Raw genomic sequence first — 12,681 nt, 5'->3', positions numbered from 1 at the left:
TGCTCAGAAAAGGCGACAATAGATATAAAGGAAACCATGAAGGTAATGAAAAATGTCATCATCTCATTACCTTTCCTAATCATAACTATTATATATCAAAAATTACATAGAGACAGTTGTTAAAAGTAAAAGAAATTGACACACGTTAACAGTGTTGGGATGATTCCTGGTACGTTGAACTGTTCAGCGGTCAGCAGCGATAATAAGCACAATAAACATTGTAAGAGGAGATCGTGAGCCAAACTTAAAATAAATGTTCGGTTCGGCTCATACATATTTGCTATAAAGATTTCGTGATGTTCCCTGTTAGGTTGTAGACGTGTAGCTATTTCATCACCAGAAAGTAAGCATCTATTCGGGTTGTTAGTTAAACGTTCGTATCCGTCTAACATCTGTGAAGTAAAAAATAATGTGATTTATTTACCCGTTCAATGCTTTTACGTATATACCATGCTTATTAGGCAGTTTTCTAGTATCAATTAGAACGGTTCAAGTCATGTGTGTAGTATCAAATAAATTTGCTAATTGAATAAATTTATTATAATTTAAATGATAAATTGAACTTACAGAGCGTTCCATTTTATTAAAGCTTAACTCTAGCAGACTTTATGTTATCTAGATTGGACGTTAGTGGGCTTAACATAAGATATACTAGATTAGATATGAATTAGACAAAATGGTGGTATTATTTGGGATTAATTATTTTTTCGTGGGCGTATTCGTCTTATACACCATATGCTAAGAGCGGCCTAATCGACAAAAATGTCCTTTTGCACGAAGAATTTTTCTTTTCTAGTTATTTACTTAGGCGGTGTCCCAAGCCCCTAATTTTTTTTAAGGTTTATGGGTATTTTTTACATTTAGTTTTGGTAAATTCCATAAGTAGGCACTTATATATCGTTTCTGTATAAAAGAACAATTTTATATGAAAAGCTTGAACTTTTCATACATTACTATAAAAGACAATGGGAAGATATATAGGAACAATTTTCAAAAATATATTGTGTGATTTTCAACTACTAAAGTTTTTCTAGGCGAGTAGGCCGCAAACCTTGCTGCGTCTATGTAAGGCGGCTTGAAACCACAGTAGGCCACCTTCCCAGATTTATGTCTATATGAAATATTTATAGATGCTTGGTATTTGGGATAAATTGAGAGAACAGAGATGTACGTCGAATTATTGATGGTAATATTGTGAGTCACGAATACATATCAGGTGTGACCAGCCAATACTAACTGTAGTTTTATAGTGGTTACACTAAGGTGTTACGCTGGTAGCTTAGTCATTCACCAGTGGTATTTTTATTTAAGTGAAATTAGTGGGATATGGTTCTGATTTTGATAATTTCTATATTAGAATGTAATGTATGTATTAGAATGTAATTAAATCACTAAATTGTGCATGTAGTATCGGTCGTCGTCGTAAATAACTGAGCCTCAGTATAATTAAAAACGCATTAGAAATATAGTTGAAATAAGTAAAGAAGTAACAATAATGAAACGAAATAATATTTTTATTTCAGAAATGTCTAGGAATCGGCGATAATATTACGTGTAATAAAAATGAAAATAACTGTCGACTAATACAAAGTTCTCATAGAAACTCTTAAGAGGCCAAAGTTCAAACTTACTTTATTAGAAATTTATATCTGTTAAAATACCTACTTATCAACATAAACTAACTGTTATAAAATTGTTCCTTTCTGATATAAATCATTCATATTTTTAAAGTATTCTAAAAGAAACCTGTAAAAACAGTGGTGTGTTTTAAGGAATACATAGGTTTCATCACACAATAATTTTAAATATACCTAGATCTACTATAAATAAAAATAATTGAGTGTAGCTTCCTTCTCTAAATTAACCACACACATTAAATATACGAACTATGGAAGTATCTGATTAAACTTTGCTCATTGTAGGTATACATACATTTTGAAGGTGGTAGAACCCTTTGTGGTTCGACTTCGGCGGCCACACCTTTTTTTGCCTTATAACAGCAGTGTTAGGCGCTGCTGTGTTCCGTTTAAAGGGTGTGGTAAGGGAAACATACTTTATCGAGGCGTTTCAGCTTAGTCCTCAGGGGTAGCGGCGCATCTGTGGCCGACCTCAGGTAGGAATATCTAAACCTATCTGGGGTTGATTACAGATGTCCATGGGCGGCAGTAGCCACTTATAATCAGGTGGACTGCATGCTCGTCTGCTACTCCTATATTATAAAAAAAACAATATTTCTTAGGTACATCATATAAGTATATAGTATAATTTTGCAGTAATTTTAAATAGTGATTTCTATGCTGAAAATATTTATCCAAATTCACCTACCTCTCATCCCCAAAAACATATATTTAAAAGATACTTTAAATTTAAAAGCCAGTTTGGAGCGTTTACGCTTATAAATAATTATATCGGATCGTCTTATGATCTGGATGATGTATCTGGATCTGGATCTGGATTATAATCGGCTCATAACCGTATTGTAGTAAGTAAAACAACAATTGTGTTGAAGTTACTACAAATATTCTAGTACCATTCCCAATCCATTAACTGACTCGGAACATTGTTTCATTGTAAACTGTTCATCGGAACCAATTTAATGGGTGATACAATAATTCATTTATAATTCTTACATTGCTGCTCTTACATTATAAGTAGTTTATTAAAATTACTATAGAGTTAATTACCCTGAGTAATGAAAAGGTTACTTTGTCCGCTCTGAGGGGTTCTCTACCATCCCGTAATATATTTCCGTATGAATTTATTAAAACCTTTCAATCACGTTCTTAGAGCGAATCTAACGCACCTAATATTGGTCAATTTCTGTTAGATGTGATTTAATAGCACAAAGTTTTACACAGCTGGTAACTATTCAAGGTGTTAAGATAGACCGAAAATAAAAAAATGTATGTACATATTTTTCTAAATTACTTATGAGATCCGCTGTAATGATGCATATTATATTAAAACATTAAAAATACAAAGGGCGTAGACTTAATGGTAATGGCTATGTTTGTGTGGATCTCTAAATATAATGAAACTTTTGGGAGTTAATATATTTTACAGTATACTATGAATCATTAAATGTAGAGTATTTAAGAGTATTAAGCTCTAAGTATTTAAGAGTATTAACTTCTTGGAAAATACTTAAATATTACGAACATGTAGTAAAATCTATCTAAGGTGATTTTGTTAATACTTGCTACTATGTCACAATACTTTATTTTTTACTATAATTGCATTTTGCAGAGAAATAAAACATTTAAAGTGTAAGATTCTTATTGCTGTAGGTAGGTACCAAAAATACCTTATTACAACATGTTGTATATATTCCAACTGTTATCTCTATTATTTTTATGAATATTACTGCGTTTTCCTTTTAAGTATTCGATTCGTACACAACAAGTTGTATTTATTCCTCACTAAGAAGAGTAGGTACCTTTTAACCCGTGGGGCCATTTTTTAATAATGTCTTAAATTCCTTCCGGGTCATACTGATTTATTATACCTACATTTGTTGTAATTATGTACTAATATAATTTATATTTAAAAAGTTTTTAAAAATAAATGTGATTTCTTCTAAGAAATTATTTCATTTGATACCCATAGCATCGGGGTGCATAAAAATAATATTGGGGTGTCAGCCAAATTGGATATAGAATAAAGTCACAAAATTTACACGGACTACCATCAAAATCAAACGCATATGAAAAAAATAAACTTAATCTACGAGTTTGCAAATTTGCAGCAAAATAAAAACAAAAAATAACGCAATACGCATTCAAAACATTGAAATCGGCTGAGCGGCTTAGTAAGCGAATACTTAGCTCAGTAACACATGACTTATATATATTAATTTTATTAGTTTATTAATTCGACCTTAATACAAAACCGAGATTTAGCGTAGGTTGTGGTTTTAAATATATGCATTTTTCAGTTAAGGTATGGCGGCATCGCACATCCTGAGCGCGGTAGAGCCGACGGTGGGCGGCGGCGGGTCGCGCGGCGGCCGCGAGCGCGAAGTCAACGTCGCTTTAGATGACCGGGAGCTGTGGGTCCGCTTCCAGACCCTTACAAATGAGATGATCGTTACTAAGAATGGAAGGTGAGTTTATATTGTGTTGTAAATATTATGTTTATATAATGTTATGTGAAAGAAATACGGAGAAGTGGTATCAGTGGTATGAATTTCGGTGTTCCACTATGATTTGGAATCTAATGCAATTTTATTTTCGAAAATAGCTTGGAAATTACACTTCATTTATTTGATTAAAGAGCATTCTAAGTTTTTTCAAAATTATGTGAAATCTACAAAACTGAAATCTGTGACGATCCATACCCACTCTTCGCGTTACGGGAAGAAAAGCGCATCAAGCTGAATGTTAAATACCTCATACGTAGTTAAAATTTTAACGGACGTAATTCTTCATTGTGCTATAATGTAGCTTCAGTTCGTCGTAAAAAAAATAAAAAGTAGACTTCATGCTTTGAATATTAAAACAAGCTTGGGTGTATTTTAAAAGCTTAGTTTCAAACTTTTATCTACTCGTACCTATACATACTTTAAAACTAATTTAGTACACCTAGAGGTAACGAAAAGTAACCAAAGCTACATAATGTGTATGATTAAATAGCTATAAATATTAATTTTAATTATTAGTATTGTGCGTTTACAATAGAAGTTTAATTATAGGTATATGAAATCCAATACTTAGTTGATTTAGGAATCATCCTACGATTCTACAGTAAATGGCTAAGAAATAAAATGAAACAATACTCCTTACAATAATGTTGTCTGTTTATAGCCTAGCCGTGTACTTAAGTTAAGTCATATAACATCTAAAACAGCTGGGACTAATCAACTCGCTTTGTATTTACATGAAATTAATGTTAAGGTTCGAGAGTGACTATAATTTACGCATTTTTCAAAGGAACTTAAACAAGTTGAGCATTAAGATTGTATTTATAAAAGGATTTATATGACTTTATCTCTTAATGCATACTAGGGTTGTTGCGAATATCAGCATCAGCATCAGCATCCGCTGATTATCAGCTTTCTTTTACATATCAGCATCAGCATCCGCATCCGCAACAAAAGATGCTGATATTTAATGCTGATATTGAAATTGTAACGTGTTCGTTGAAGGCGGGACCGAGCTTAAATCACGTGGAGTTATAGCAAATCACAGAAATTTATAAACACAAGTTGTCATCAAACAATCATTCGATTGTATTGACAACGTAATTTGGTCAGACATCAATAACTTTCGATCATAGTTCAATCAATCAATTACAGAATTATGTATTCAATTCATAATGCCACATCCAGTGAAAAGTGCAATATGACCAAATATTTCGTTATTGAACAAAGATACGACACAGTGTAGTTTTTGTAAAAAAAATAACAAATAAATGCCGACTTCTGTATCACTGCAGAGTGGAGGGTAGCTGAAGTGGATGTTGGTTTGGTTCTGAAGTCGGTGCTAAATATATTTCGTTGGATAACGGCGTAAACAGCGTGTTCAATATGAGTGCCGGCTTCGGAGATATGTGCTGAGCCAAAATTTGTTTCAGTTGATTTTTGCTTTGTAGAGACATGGAAGTCGATTGTATTTTTTAATAAATTTTTTTTTCACCTTTTTTAGTGATGACATACTAAAAATCTTACAAATGCACCAGTCGCCCTTACGATTTTTGAAAGTTCCCCTCGATTTCTCTGGTCTGCCATCATCAGACCCTTATTTTCTTATAATGGAACTACTTTGGAAATATCTTTTTTTCAAAAATCATCCAGTTCGGTTCATAAACGACGAAGTTATCCGCGAAGAAAAAATAAAAAAGACATACTCGTATATACGGTAGAATTGAGCAACCGCCTCATTATGTGAAGTTGGTTAAAAAAAGACTATCCTCGTAAGGGACGTACAAATACCTCAGTATAAAATATATTTATATTTAGTATTTTTAAATATCAGCTTCAGCATCAGCATCCGCTGATCTAGTAAAAACCTGCATCAGCAACAACCCTGATGCATACTTACATACTTCAGTACCATATACTTGTAATGTAATGTTATGTGTTGGTAAAATAAATCGCTATAACATAACAATAATCAATATTGAATTAATTTAAATAAATTTGAATTATTGACAAAAATAGTTAGTATACAATATTAGGTATTTAAACAAATAACAATAAGTGTTCTACGTATTATATCTCACTTTATTTTAAAAGTGATGCACTTTATTGTGTTCTGGGTAGAAGGTTGCGCTTCTGCTTAAATAGTGTCTCAAATTAGTCCCTCAATTTTTTAACTAGTCATAGTGCAACCAAGATCAAATGCATGCATCATTTCAACACTACTTGTATTACAGAACTATTCGAACTTGTAACTTGTATACCTACGTACAAAGTACTCGCACTTCGGTACTTCAATTTTATCAGGTAACATAAAAATACCATATTAGTTATAAATAAAAATGCCATAAAATAATTCTAATGATCTTGTCGTCTTTGCAGTTATGTTCTAATAAATAAATAATATAATGTTGCTACATATCTTAAATAGCAACATTATTTACGTATACTGGTTGGTTGAGTTAGTTCATGTCTTCAGAAATAAATGTAGATATATATTTCTTAACAGATGGTAAAACACAACTTAAATTTCTTGTCCATTTTCACAATTATTCAAACCTCGATACAAAGCACAGGCTCTCATAAATAAAGCTATTATCAATATATTATATTATGTGATCACATGTCGTTTGTTGTGTCTTCAAATCTATCTTAAACAGCGTCCATACTTTTGCAAAATGAGTACGCATATAACACATTCGCTAGTGCTAACCGGTCGCTGAGGGGCGGCTAGTTTTCAGCCATTAACACCGTGGGCCGTGCTCATTAACGCGGGGTGTCTAAACAATACAGCTCGATGAGCCATGACGGCCTCTACCCTTGAGGAAGCTGAACGTACGAAACTGTATCATACACTTGTTTACGACTTTTGAGTTTGCAGTAAGAACTCCGTGTTTTTGTTATTACTTCTCCGTAAGTATAAGTCTCCGACCCTTTGTTTGCGCCATGATATTTACTGCAAAGATTTCCTTTTGTGACTAGTCTATGCGTCAATGGTTTAATGAACATCATGCAAATGTTATAGAGACAAGCTGGTCAACTAACCATTCTTACTTAACTATGAGAAAATATAAGAACCTTTATCTAGATATTTTAAAGAAGCGTGTATATGTAAGTTATAAGCATGTACTAAAGTCCTATTTCTTTGGCATAATTATTAAAATACTTAATACTATGGGTTACATGATGTGTTAGTTGTACACGCCGACGCGCGTAGGTTCGTCCGCCGCTAAAAATCTATGATCTGTTTGTCCAAAAGATCCAAATGGAGTATGATTAGAACTTGTAAGTCGCATGAAAATGACCAATAGGTACCTACCACGATACTCTATATATTTTTTATTTTATAAAACACCAGTTATTTATAAATAAAGACGGGGAAAAATGTATGCTATCAGCATCCACTAACTTCATTCAAAATCAAATTAATTATTTCATAAACATACAAGAATTCAGCTTAGATTAAATTTGTCAGCAATCAGCCGATTTACTCTATTTTTTTATTTTTATAAATTAAATTATTTCTCCATACTAAGAACTTACTGAACAGTGTTCATTACTTTAATTTTTCCGTAATAATATGTGTTCGAAGCGTCATAATGAAATATGATTTATTCGGTAAATTAATACAAGTATTAAGAAAAACTTTCGTTCTGCTTTGTATATATTGTATTTATGTTCTTTTAGAGATTTACGATAAAGATTAGTAACGTATGTAAGGTAATACATCCCCTATTCTTTGCGAAGGTACACTTCGATATAAATATGTTTGTAATTAAAGACGTAAGTGAATTGCAAGTACCTACCTATATACACTTGTACAAGTAAAAACGAGTAAGTAGGTACTTACGCACCTACTGAAATTAAGCGAATGTCTCATCGATTATTATGGATTTGATAGTTCCGTTTATATCTAGGTGTGAATAATCATGTGTTTAATACATTCATTTGTTAAATCGGCTTAGCTTTGACAGATTATTTATTATATCATAATTTGGGTCTTTAGTTGCCTGAAATAAAGGAATTTTATTTATTTTATTATTATAATGCAGCCCATATTGTAGCTGCTAATACAATACGTACAATTTGTATATATAGGTACCAAATACATACGCTATTATTATTATTATTATTGTACTTTTATTATCTGTATTTATAAAATGGGCAGTTAAATTAAAAAAAAAGTACCTACCACTACTCAGACCATAATATAACATTTATTTGCATACAATACTTGCAAAGGTTAATTATTTCCAACCGTTAAACTCTACAATAACTAATTACTAATTGTAGTCTTTTCTTAATATGCAGCTTTCAAAAACCTTTTCTAGTCAAAAGTGCCCTTTCCCTTATAATATTTAGAGACAAATGATAACATATAAATCTAATATCAATTATTGTTTTAGGAGAATGTTTCCAGTAGTAAAAGTCACAGCTAGTGGCCTGGATCCTACGGCTATGTACACGGTTTTGCTTGAGTTTGTACAAGTAGACTCACATCGATGGAAGTACGTGAATGGTGAATGGGTAAGTTTCTTGTATTGAGTTGTCATCCGTTTTCTTCATGACATGAAAGTAGCACACAAGCATCTAATGCTAAATGGTTACAATGCAGTCCACCTATCTGTCACCAAATCCATGTAGGATAGAGTAGTAGGCGTTGTTTTCTTTGACGATTATGTTGAAATGCTATCGACGCAACTTAAAGGAAATTAATTTTATTTCGTTGTCATTTTCTTTAGGTCCCTGGTGGCAAGGCGGAGGTACCACCTTCCAATGCCATTTACATTCATCCAGAGAGTCCTAATTTCGGCGCACATTGGATGAAAGAACCGATTTCTTTTGCGAAAGTGAAGCTCACCAACAAAACAAATGGGAATGGTCAGGTAAATATACTTTTTAATAACAATTATTTAAATGCTTCGACGTTTGTTATTCAATTTCTTAAAAAGAAGTGAATAGATTTGTGTGAAAAAAATAAAATTCTTCCTAAATTTTATGTAGAGCCGAATAAATTTCAGGTACGTCAAAAAAGATACCGTTAGAAAATAATCTCGTAGCTATGGTGACTGATGTTTATTAAATTAAATGTATCTACTTATATGTTCCTACCACTGATTCTTAAATAGTCTTAACGATGATAATAATAATAAATATATGTATAACATTGTTTTTCGACGTTTTAATCAACTACATGTAGGTACCTACAGCGTGGTTACAAAGACGCAGTAGGTACATACTCGTAAGTAAACGTTCATCGCTACTTTTCTTTGTGTAAGCTGATGAACCGAGTCGAAGCATAATTAACAGTACCCAGAACTGACAGAATACTAATTTCTGATAATAGAAAGGCAGTTATTCGGAGGTGCTACACTGCTACAGTTTCGTGGCTACCGCTACTTCATAGGAGTTAATTCTCACGCTTGTATGTGGTGCGAATGAATATGAAAGCAAACATCTGATACATCCAGATCCATATGTTGACGTCTCGGTGTGAAATCTGTAGCTTTACCAACTATTTAGCAGGTGCCCATACGCACTATCATTTGTAATAATTATTGTCTCAGCGCAATGTTTACTGATCCTCTTTATGTTAAACGTTACATTATATTATAACAACATTAATATTTTATGCAACTACATTTTCACTGTCAATATTATTTTTGTTCGAGTTAGAGTAGTAGTAGTGATAATAGTAGTACGTACAGTAGATATTAATACGTTGCTACTAAAATGCAAAAAGCAGTGTCTTTTGAGAACAAAGTTCTTTAAAACTAAAAATGTAATAAGTACAAAGAATTTTAACACTTGCTGTAAGGGTTGAAAACGTGAATTATGGAAATAAAGTAAAAACAACTTGGTTTTGCTTTTGATATAGGTATAAGTTTAATAATGTATCTATGGAATAGTAAGCAAATCGGTTTCCGAAAAATATTATAGAGTGCAGCGATTTAGATGACGCTTTTTAGATTCGATATAATAATTATTATAAGTTTATAGGTATACTTATCAAATTTTTGTTTTTTAGTATTTTAATTTTTTTTGATGAGATAATAATATAATAATAAATGCTTAACAAGGAAAATTACAACTTTACCTGATTTTTTTTTTTTGTAATTTTAGATAATGCTTAACTCTCTACATAAGTACGAGCCTCGGGTCCACTTGGTCAAAGTCGGAACGGACCTCCGTCGGATCATGACATATCCGTTTCCAGAAACTCAGTTTATAGCTGTAACAGCTTATCAGAATGAAGAAGTGACGTCACTTAAAATCAAGTATAACCCATTTGCAAAAGCTTTTCTCGACGCGAAGGAAAGACCTGAAGGCTACTATCAAAGAGACTTCGTCGGTACCCATTATCCTCAACAGAGTTCATCACCACATCAATATCCGCAGTGTAAGTGATGTTCAATTTCTATGATTCAAATAGTTTTTCTTGAAATTTTGTAGCATAAACAGTTTTCCCTCCCTTAGTGTATTTCCGCTTTGCTTGTAATATAGATATTTTTATAGTAACTAGGTACTCAAGTTAAGGTAGAGCTTACGTTTTTCTTTTAATTTCCTCTTCATTCTCTTATTTCCCATTTATGTTTATCACACTCCTAAGTACATTAAATTTTTTTATATATAGTATGTAATATGATTAAAATAGAATATATACAATTATACATAATATTTACTACTAAGGACATAATTCATTAATAAGCAATATTTAATTTTCTTTCCTTTCTTTACATCAGTCGGTGGATGGTTCGTGGCGTCCCAGTCTCTATACGGCAGTAGCAACGCGTCGTCGCGGCGACCCGCTCCGTACCCGCCGCGACCCCCGTCACGACCTCGCACATTATCGCCGCCTTGTAAGTATAGCGGAACGCAGCCGTAAAAATCTCTTGTTTGCGCATTGTCGATACGATGTTTACAGAGCTTAAAAGCATTTGAGACATGTAAGTCAAATTGAAAGTCAGGTGAAATGGATTTCTCTCACGTTTTGATTTAATTTGTTAAGTGGTATGCGAATTTTGCACAATTATGTTAACGAGTATTTAATACGCTTATAGTAAATGTTTAATTTTCTTTACCTTATTAGAAAAACTAACAAGAGTTTACGGAATAAAATAATTCTTATAAAACAATAACCTAATAACCTAATAACCTTTCTTGTGGTTTACCCGTATTAATATATGCTGTTTTTAATTTACAGCAACTTATAGTAATGCAGAGCGTACCTCAGTAGCTGCATCGAATGGTAGCGGCAGTTACACGTGGGCAGGCAGCACTGGTTATTGGAGCTCGTCGCAAGGGAATAGTTCCCCACAGCCGACCGCATCCCCGACGCCCTATCGTACACCGCCTCATGCGTATCCCGCTCCTATAGAGTACGCACCGGCACCACCAGCAAGCACCTCCGCACCAGCGACGGCACCTGCGCCGCTGTATCCTCTCCAGTACGATTCTCCTGCACAACACCACTCGCCGTACTACCAACATGCGTACGCGCCGTATGCACATCATGCGATAGAAGATATTTCATACTGGCCTAACAGGTAAATGCTATAACGGCCACAAATTACAAATTAAAGAGAGAGGGCCTATAATATAGAATATAGTTTAGGGCTTAGATATTTCGAATATTTTGATAGATAACTTTAACTGTAGGTAATTTATAATTTTGCATTAATTGCACAAAAATCTTTATTTTTATTTTCGCCTACATATTACTATTATTTCTTTAGAGTATTCACTATTATATTTTATTACTTAATAGAAATTGGGGCTAAAGTTATTAAGTTAGTAGATTAACAAAGTATTTGAGTAGGTATGTCGTTGGAGTAAAAGACATCAACGCGTGCTGCACCTTTTTTTCAGCAATTTTAAATTAAAATGCCTTATAGTTATAAGATAAATTGAATTAAACGAATAGATTTTAATCATTGTGAAATTCACATTTTTTCCTATTAAATTATATAATATATAAATTAAAAAGCAATAGTCCAGCAGATAATTTAAGTTACGTAATAAATGTATTTTACCAGCACTGTATTTACACTAATGATTTTACTTTCAGCTTAAACAGTTACGGTTACCAACCATCAGAATACGTCGGGACGGGTGAGGTAGCATACAGTGCAGAGGGCATGCCTTTTGGACCGACAGGACCACCTTTAGAGGCCGCCTCAGCAAGTCAGGAAGGCAGAACAACTCCTTCTAGTTCTGAACATCAAACTGCTGAGAGAGAATACAAATTTAACACCGAAGAGGAACGTCACTCACCGTGTGAGGACTCTGCACTTCCACCTCGCTCTCCAGCTCAGTGACTAAATCTACATTAGGTTGATTACGTAGGAATTACAATTAAATTAAATTAACTCAAGCGAAGCCTCTAGAATCTTATGTATGTAAATAATAGCTTAATTTAAATATGGAAATTTAGACAATAATAAATGACTAACATAACTTCTTTGTACTTTTATGGACTTTATTTCTTATTACTAAAATAAGGTTTAATATTTTTATGTCTAAATTCCAAAAACTCTTATTGTTCA

General features: G+C 32.9%; 1 protein-coding gene across 1 annotated transcript; it reads left to right on the top strand.

The window, feature by feature from the left end:
- The first annotated feature begins 3,941 nt into the window (after positions 1 to 3,941).
- Positions 3,942 to 12,466, top strand: byn (T-domain transcriptional activator brachyenteron). Its single transcript, XM_073084084.1, has 7 exons — positions 3,942 to 4,102; positions 8,542 to 8,662; positions 8,878 to 9,021; positions 10,259 to 10,535; positions 10,879 to 10,995; positions 11,340 to 11,682; positions 12,204 to 12,466. The coding sequence occupies exons 1-7, from the start codon at positions 3,942 to 3,944 to the stop codon at positions 12,451 to 12,453; spliced, it is 1,413 nt and encodes a 470-aa protein (XP_072940185.1). The 3' UTR covers positions 12,454 to 12,466.
- Positions 12,467 to 12,681: the final 215 nt, after the last annotated feature.

The sequence above is a fragment of the Epargyreus clarus genome, unplaced genomic scaffold (genome assembly GCF_041222505.1).
Source record: "Epargyreus clarus isolate Ecla_fem2 unplaced genomic scaffold, WU_Ecla_fem_2.2 ptg000021l, whole genome shotgun sequence".
NCBI lineage: Eukaryota > Metazoa > Arthropoda > Insecta > Lepidoptera > Hesperiidae > Epargyreus > Epargyreus clarus.
This window is presented reverse-complemented; position numbering and strand designations above follow the sequence as displayed.

What these genes read in the sequence shown, in the direction of transcription:
- byn (XM_073084084.1), top strand. Translation starts at nt 3,942, where the DNA reads ATGGCGGCATCGCACATCCTGAGCGCGGTAGAGCCGACGGTGGGCGGC. An exon ending in AGTACGTGAATGGTGAATGG is followed by an intron (nt 8,663 to 8,877) that starts GTAAGTTTCTTG and finishes CATTTTCTTTAG; the next exon opens with GTCCCTGGTGGCAAGGCGGA. An exon ending in ATTTCATACTGGCCTAACAG is followed by an intron (nt 11,683 to 12,203) that starts GTAAATGCTATA and finishes TTTTACTTTCAG; the next exon opens with CTTAAACAGTTACGGTTACC.